Source organism: Anguilla anguilla, chromosome 11 (assembly GCF_013347855.1).
Source record: "Anguilla anguilla isolate fAngAng1 chromosome 11, fAngAng1.pri, whole genome shotgun sequence".
In the NCBI taxonomy this organism is placed as follows: Eukaryota; Metazoa; Chordata; class Actinopteri; order Anguilliformes; family Anguillidae; genus Anguilla; species Anguilla anguilla.
The window spans coordinates 20,729,517-20,737,407 of NC_049211.1; the positions used below are offsets into that span (position 1 = coordinate 20,729,517).

The window sequence follows — 7,891 nt, forward strand, 5'->3', positions numbered from 1 at the left end:
GGAGGAGCGTGCATACCAGCTGTTGATGTCTTGTTTTTCCCCGGTACTTTCAGTTCGCTCTTTGATCTTCAGTCACTCTGTTAGATTACTTGCTGATTTCAGCATATACTATATATTTTCGTTGTGATAAAACACTTAGGTTAGGCAATGGTGTTCTGCAAAAAAATAAAAAATAAAACAACTCTGGGGTAAGGCTACTATACGCGACAATACATGGGGATTCAAATTAATTATATATTAATTATAGATACAAATAATTTCCATAACTTTGTACTGAGTTATACTTGTTTCATTTCCTGAATAAACTCAGATGATAATAATAAATGCGAATTTCTTAGTATTCTTTTTCAGCAAATACATACAACGCACTCAGCCTTTTTATCATACAGTCATTAGTTTGAGCAGGAAAGCTCTGGAGGGTGCTACATTTAATCAATAATCGTGCATTCTTGAACTCACGCAGGCCTATCGTTTCAGATGTCAAACAAGTAGAGTAGAGTTACTTCAATGGAGTTCAAATGCCAAGCAACCTGATGTTAGATAATGTCAGACAAAAAAATGCACTACATGAAATGCACAGAAAGCACAATAATATGACGTGACCACAACTTGAGTACTCTCATATTCAAACCATTTATCTGGGGTGCAAATTCTGCCATCCAGACCTATTACTTGTGGGCTACAGTGGTTCAGACAGATTTCTTCATATTGAGAAGCAAAGGTACATTAGATGTTTTTTCAAAAAAAATAGCAACTGAATTATGAGATTCACCATGTAGATTAGTGTTTCATACTATCATAGTTGGCCTACATGCACTGGGGTACCGAAATTGTAAATGGAGGCCTAAGTGTAACATTAGCTGTCTTTTAAAACTTGCTGAACTGGAATGGAAATGTATCTTGGTTCATTTGCAGTTACCAAAAGTATTTTGTAGTTTATTTAGATTTGGAAGATATTTTGTATTTTGTAATGAGCAACATATTTGTGTATTGTTACTTTAATCGTATTTCCATGTAGAGATTAGTGAACCTAGCTGATTATGGTAGCTTAAAATACAGGCTTAGTACATAACTTCGTGGGATGCCATCTTAAGAATTGCAGTAATAAATTTAGCACAGCCCATCAGCTCAAACTTTTATGCCAGGTTGTTGTCTTTTACAGTGTGTTCAATGAAGCACGTTCCCGATTCTTCTTGTCAGTGAACGCGCACTATGGAGAAATGGCCCAAACTGTGAGCATGCGCACTGAATGTGTTGGGATTTCCCGTAGAATGCGAATGTAGCTAAGGTAGATCTTGCCGATTAGTGTGGTGGCGTCTCTTTTTTTTTTTTTTAAGAACGGACATTGCTGATTTTAACCATTGGTTCATCTGTGTGCTTTCTGACTTCACGACGTCAAGCTCGATCAGGGGAATTTTGGACGTACACTGAACTGAAGCGCTTGTACCGCTCTGCTATCAAGAGTGAGCTAGCTTGCTGGCAAGTTGGGCGTCTTCTTGTACCACTAGTACAGCAGTGGTAGCTAGCTAGCTATAGGGCTGGGGGCCGAATCACTTTAACGACATAGAAAGCAAGCGAGCGAGATAACGATATATATGTAGGTGGCTAGCTTTAGTTAAATCTTGACAGACATGTTTGGTTTAGTTAATTTGTGCATGATGAGCTAACTGTTAGCTGCAATCAGTGACATTCCACTAAGTAGACAGACTGTAGCATTTAGCTAACTAGCTTGCTTACAGGGTAGCGTTAGCTGTTAAATGTATGATTGTTACATCGCAATCTAGCAAATCTAACGTGTTAGCTAACTCGCTACATTGCTAGGTAAACATTCGCTAGCTAGTTAGCTAAGTGTGTGCCGGTGGACAGTTGGTGCGTCCTAATGCCCTATCTCTAGTTAGCTAGCTATTTGGCCAGATAAATTGTTTAGCTAGTCAAGGCGGATGGTTGAAAAAGAAATTTGTGTAAGCAATCAACCAGTTTATATATTGCTAGCTATAGCATTAACGTTTCTTAATCACTCAGTTCTAACCAATAAGCGTGCAAACGTTTATAGTTATTTTCTCTCAGCCATCCATTCTCTGGTTAACTATATCTTTCCGATGTGCGTCTGAAGACTGATTGTGCGAGAATGAGGCTAAACTGGTGCGTGCGTAATGCAACCTGTTTAACTTGTTTGCTTGCTGTCACTAGTTAACGTTAGATTCTTACGCACTTGACATTAGGGCTAGGAATAATAATTAACGGTATCTAGAAAGCTCGTTGTTACTAGCTACTGCTGTATCCTTTTGGATTTTTCAAGCACGCAATATGACCAGACCTCGGATATGAATGATTGTGAACTAACGTTACAGCGTTGCATAGCACAGCGAGTAAAAATATTGGTGTAGACAAGCTACCTTACGTTTTCAATAAATACCAGACATTATCTTTATTATAATTTGTGTCATGACTTGTGTACCTGTCACAGTCAGTAGTTTTGCTACCAGAATGGGATGGCAGTCAGACATCACATACAGTAGTCAATGTCGGCGACAGTATCCTCGTCCTTGCAATACGGAAATGTTATTGTTCAGTAATCATATTTGTCAAGCAATCCGGTGGTAACTAATATGCAGAATTTGGTACATTACATTTGTGCAGCATTAGAGAAAAAAAAAAATAATGCTCCCATCCCACGCTCAGCATGTCCATGTTTTCTGTGTCAGTAAATGTGTGGGTGAGTGTCACTGAGAATCGATACTCCCTCACACTGCGCTTGCATCAGTTGTTTCATCAGGTGTTTTTCAGTGAGAATTGATCAGTTGCACCTCACAGAATCAGATCAGGTGAAAATATTATTTTAAAAGCAGAATTATGCAGAGCCTGGATGGTTGAAGGCGTCTCTTCTGTCTTTCAGCTGGTGTTGCGGTCTGAAGTGGTTTGCCTTCAGGAGACATCAGCCCAGTGACCCTGTAAGTACAGCTCACAGGAGGCTTTGCCAGAGGACAGCACGCTAAAGCATGTACTCTGCTGGAGTGACAGGGCATTAAGCCCATTTTTGATTTTAGTTTTGCTGCTTAGCCAACAGAAGGGCTGCACATATTTCTGTTAGTAGAGATGCCCAGCGCAGAGAGATTGCTCAGAGTTTTAAAATAACCTTGGAAACGTAAACGGAATCCATTTTAGGTTTGCATCATTCCTTTCAGCGGAAGATGGTGCGGTCAGGTTGACCGCACCACCGGGCAGACGGCTGTCCCTTCCCCAGCCTTCCGTACGGGGCGGACCCCAAGATGGTCCGGGGGTCGTGATCGACGGCCCGGCGGGGATGAGAGTCGTGCCGGCAGTGGCCCAGCCCCTTGCCGGCGATGGATGCCAAGCTGCGAGAGGACCTGCTGAAGAAGTACACGCAGTTTCTGGAGGGCAGGCTGGAGGAGCGGGACGTGGGGTCCAATGAAGCGGGCCTGCTGTCGGCGGCGGCGGCCCTGCTGGGGGCCTACCAGCCAGATCACGGCCAGCAGCGCTTCCGCGTGCTGCGCTTCTACGAGGTGGCGGAGAACGCCCTCCGGACCCTGAGGAGCTCCAGCCTGCAGGCCCTGGAGGTGGCCTTCGCCATGCTGGAGACTGTCTGCACCAACCTGCTTCTCTTTCCCTGGAAGAAGGAGTTCCGCCACATCAAGGTACGTGGGTGCGCTATGCAGATCAATGTGCCCACAGCTCCAAACGGCTAATGTCGCTGCGGTGATGCTATTTTGATACCTTCTTTTCTTATGACTCAGTAATCATTCCCTGCATATACGGAGTGTAGAAAGGGGTTTTTTGTGTTTGTTTCTGCAGACCTTCACAGGCCCGTATGTGTACCACCTGCAGTCAGCTGTGTGTGAGGCGGACCTGCACTCCATACTGCGCTCCATGGGCTATGTGCGCGACCAGGAGCTGCAGTACCACGCCCGCGACCACCCGGGCGGTGCGGCGCACCTGAGGCAGCTGGCGTTCGAGCTCTTCCTGGCGCGAGCCGAGTGCGGCCTGCTGAGGGAGGTGGTGGCGCTGGCGGGCGGGGCGGCCAAGGAGCTGGAGGCGGTGGAGGTGCGGCGGTCGAGCCGCGAGGACGCGGCGGGGTGCGCCGAGGCCCTGAGGCGCCGCGACGTCCTGGTCGGGGAGGTGTCGCGGCTCTCGGTGCGCCTGGCCGAGACGGAGCGGGCCCACCTTAGGAGGAGCGGCCGCCCGTCCAAGTCAGTGGACGTGACGGACAGTGCGGGGCACTGGCACCCGGCCAGCAAGCCCGTGCTCAAGGCCTCGCTCAGCCTGCGCAAGGAGCCGCTGTTCGTGGACGCGGAGGAGGACGCCAAGGACGAGATCATCCGGCCCAACGTCTCCCTGCTCTCCCTGGCAGCCCTCTCCCCCTACAGCCCGGCGCCGGACTTCTACCCCGTGCAGTCCCCCTCGGCGGAGCCCTACTCCTACCACCTGTCCTCCCTGGACGAGGTGGACCTGTACACCGAGCGCGGCGGGGGCCGCCAGACCCCGTCCCGCCCCCCGAGCCGCGAGCCCCGAGACGGCCGAGAGAGCTGGGGGCCCAAGGGCCACGGCGGGCTTTCCTCCCTCGGCCCCAAGTGCCAGGGCTGCGGCCTGGGCTGCTCCGGCCTGGCCTCCTGCCAGCGGTGCGAGGCGGTCCTGTGCCCGGGCTGCCACGCCATGGAGCCCTCCCCCTGCTGCTGCTCGCAGGACTACCCCAAGCCCCCCCGCCCCCTCGACGGCTACCTGCCGGTGAAGGAGAAGCTGTCCGTGTACACCAACTCCCACTCAGAGAAGCCGCTGCTGGCCGCCAAGCTCTACCCTGGCAAGTCGGCGGCAGCCCCCGGTGGGGCGGGCGCGGGAGGCTCGCGGTGCGGCTTCTGCAACAAGCCTGGCGCCACGCACACCTGCATGAACTGCTCCAAGGTCTCCTGCGACAACTGCATGGGCCTCTATGCGAAAGATCTATGTGGCCGCAAGAGCATGCACCATAACTTTGTGCCCAACCACCAGCTGAATTACAAGTCTGGCTCCATGTCACACCTGGTGTATCGGTAGGCTCGGCTCGGTGTTGCTTGTGGAAGCCTGTGGCAGCGCGTCTCGTGTGTCGTATCTGATGTTCGTACTGGAATGCACACGTCTTAAGCCTTCTCCTCTCGCACAGTCCTTCAGCCGTGCAGACCTACTGGCTTGTGTCAGCCGTCCCTTACTCTGCCTGCATCTGCTGGGTCATGTGATCTCATAACTGCTTCCTGCTCATAGCCGGCCCAGTCATGAAGAAACCCTGGGGAGGGAGCCCAGTGGCTTGGAATAAACCCGTCCAAACTTCCAGCTGTCAGCATTGTCCTGCTCCTCTTACTCTTGAATGTTCCGTGCCAAGTTTTTTGTCATAGGAAAATGCTGTGTCCTCTCTCACTACTTCAGTGATTTGGGGAGGGGGGGGATAAAACAACACACTGGATTTCAGCAGTACATCTGGAAACTCTATATATAGACTATTATGAGACTGTTGTGGGGGGGTGGGGGGGATGCCTGGGACGCGTTGGACATTTCACTGAGCTGCTATAATGTTCCTTTTAGATCGATCCTTACCAATGACAACCTGTTTCAAGTATGGCTGTGGTATCCCCGCTGCTGCTGTTGAGTTACAGAATCATTCTGTTCCATTCTCTGGTGAACAGGTCTGTCCAGCCTTTTCTCCCCCCCCCTCAAAATTTTGCCAATGAAAAGCTTGTCCGTTTTGGCCTCTGCAGCGATGGCGATTTGGGAAGCCTGGAAAACGAGGCCTTTTGTGAGATGATATTATAATTTCAAAAAGGGACACAAACTGCTAGAACAATAGTAAAAACCCCTAAACCCTGACATGGCCATTTTAAATGTATCCGAGCCGGTGTGCACGCTCAAGGTGTACTTCATATTACGCCAAACTGATGTCGCATGTGCCAGGAATTCTTCAGTTGAGTAGAACCAGTGTTCACCATGACGACCATGCACGTTCAGCGCAGAGAGGCTCAGGATAATGCAAACAAAGACAGCAGGAGCACAGGCAAGATTATTGTTTCAATAGGTGTGGGCATTGCATTTGGGTCCAGCCCATTCTCACTGTGATTCTGTTGCTGTCATAGAGCTACGACAACCCTTGCCCTACGATGTACCCAGTTATCTGCCCCAGTCCAGAGCAGGAACTTTGCACTGTATATAAGCTGATCCTGATATTGGTCTATAGTGTACACTCCGCACCTATCCACCACTATCACAGGATGATACTGACATGTTTAAGGCTCAATCCTTGAAGAATATTGGCATTTAGAACTTCTTTGTTCTGTGTTTACAGCATATCAGGGGCTTACGAACATTCTCATTAGGCATTATGCATTTAAGTGGCATCGGGCTGGCAGCCAAAATCCAACATGCTCTTTGGTTTCCTTGTTTTCTTTTTCCATTTCGATGCTCAGCCCAGATCAAACTGAAGAATCCAAGACGCATCTCCTAGTTACTATCGAAATGCCATTGGTGGAAGGATTTTGCTCGTTCTGTCGAACAAAACTGTTTGTGATGAATATAAATGATTAGCATGGTCAAAGTTCTTCCTCTCCTTTCTGTTGTTTATTAAGGGTGTTGCACTGTTTAATGTGTCACTTATGCATATGAGGTGTGGTCCGAGACCTCACTCAGTTTGCACATGAATGCACTCAGATGTTTTAGGAGCTGCATTCAGTGATTTAGGAACTGCATCCAAGTCAACTCATGTAATTTTACTGATATTATGAACTTAGCAAGGTTGTGTCCATTCAGTGCTGGGTCTGAAAGTGCATCTCACTCCATTAAAGTAAGTCTCTACACAGTAGTCTAAAGTATGTCGACACACAGTGACGTGCATATTATTATTTGTCAAAGGCAGGTGGCTGCGTATCAGGGGAAACAATTTTGTTCTGTTAAAAGGGAGCTTTTGTTTTCCAGTTACATTTTTCATATTTTAGATGTTTTTATTCACATCCAAAGTCTTACCTAATGCAATGCTTTTAGCTCACACAATGCTAAAGGGAACATTGGGCCTGTGTTCATTGGAATAGCACAAAACAGATATGTAGGGTTTTATACTGAGCTATGCAACAAAACAAGAGGGCTGTATTGAGGTGGTCAAGTGTGCCTCTACTGTACCAGTTAGTGGAAGGGTTATACTTTATTGTTAGGGCTATCAGTATTGAAAATGACTTTGTTTTGGCATTTGTTTATTAGCTAATTAGCGAGGGGCAAAAGTTTCCTACTAATGAGAAGAATAATGATTTGGCTGGTTAATTGGTTCTCTTTCAACAATAAAGCAGAAGTATTATATTTGCAGTTCTGTGCAATGTACACAATGTATAGATGCTGTACACTGTATACTCATGTCCTGCACTGGATCATAACTCTATATTTAGTACCCTTGTATGTCAAGAAGTTATATTCATAGCATTTGTGCACGTTATCGTACGGTAATTTGTGCTTGTCTTTGAGCCAGTTTAAAGGGCTGTCTTCTCGCCAACTCTAATAAACCAATATTTATGACTAATTATACAATCGGTGTTCTGTAATTTAATCTTTAAATTGACAAAGTTATGTTGTGAGATTTAAAAAAAATAGCTGCTTGATTAATGTATAGAAAATTGCAGTAACATTTTAGCTGATATAGCATTTTGCAAACTGGGACGCTGTTCCCGGCATGAGAAGAACAGGTCTTCAGAAAAAGTGCAAGTCATGTTTTGACATTTCATTTTCCTTAAATAAAACCATGCGTCTAAACCTCTGAAGGCTGGAGCCAAAGAGAGCTGAGGTACCCTTTGCAGGAAAGACAATAAAACATGGATGCCCTTGCAGCTAGTCAAAGTGATGAAACTGAACAAAGAACAAGTGAAGGAGA

At 47.1% G+C, this 7,891-nt stretch overlaps 1 protein-coding gene across 3 annotated transcripts; it reads left to right on the forward strand.

Annotated features, from left to right (window-relative positions):
• The first annotated feature begins 1,214 nt into the window (after positions 1-1,214).
• spata2 (spermatogenesis associated 2) lies at positions 1,215-7,548 on the forward strand. 3 transcript variants are annotated; one of them, XM_035382793.1, is made up of 4 exons: positions 1,215-1,288; positions 2,897-2,951; positions 3,186-3,656; positions 3,814-7,548. In XM_035382793.1, the coding sequence occupies exons 3-4, from the start codon at positions 3,345-3,347 to the stop codon at positions 5,047-5,049; spliced, it is 1,548 nt and encodes a 515-aa protein (XP_035238684.1). In that variant the 5' UTR covers positions 1,215-1,288; positions 2,897-2,951; positions 3,186-3,344; the 3' UTR covers positions 5,050-7,548. The 3 variants fall into 3 exon arrangements, with proteins under 3 accessions (XP_035238684.1, XP_035238685.1, XP_035238686.1); XM_035382794.1 differs by lacking the exon at positions 1,215-1,288 and adding an exon at positions 1,487-1,597; XM_035382795.1 differs by lacking the exon at positions 1,215-1,288 and having other exon boundaries at positions 3,166-3,656.
• The last annotated feature ends 343 nt before the right edge of the window (positions 7,549-7,891 follow it).

Bases quoted from the DNA above. Each gene is read 5' to 3' on its own strand.
- spata2 (XM_035382793.1), top strand. From the start codon at position 3,345: ATGGATGCCAAGCTGCGAGAGGACCTGCTGAAGAAGTACACGCAGTTT. The intron at 3,657-3,813 runs GTACGTGGGTGC...TTGTTTCTGCAG, and splicing joins AGGAGTTCCGCCACATCAAG to ACCTTCACAGGCCCGTATGT.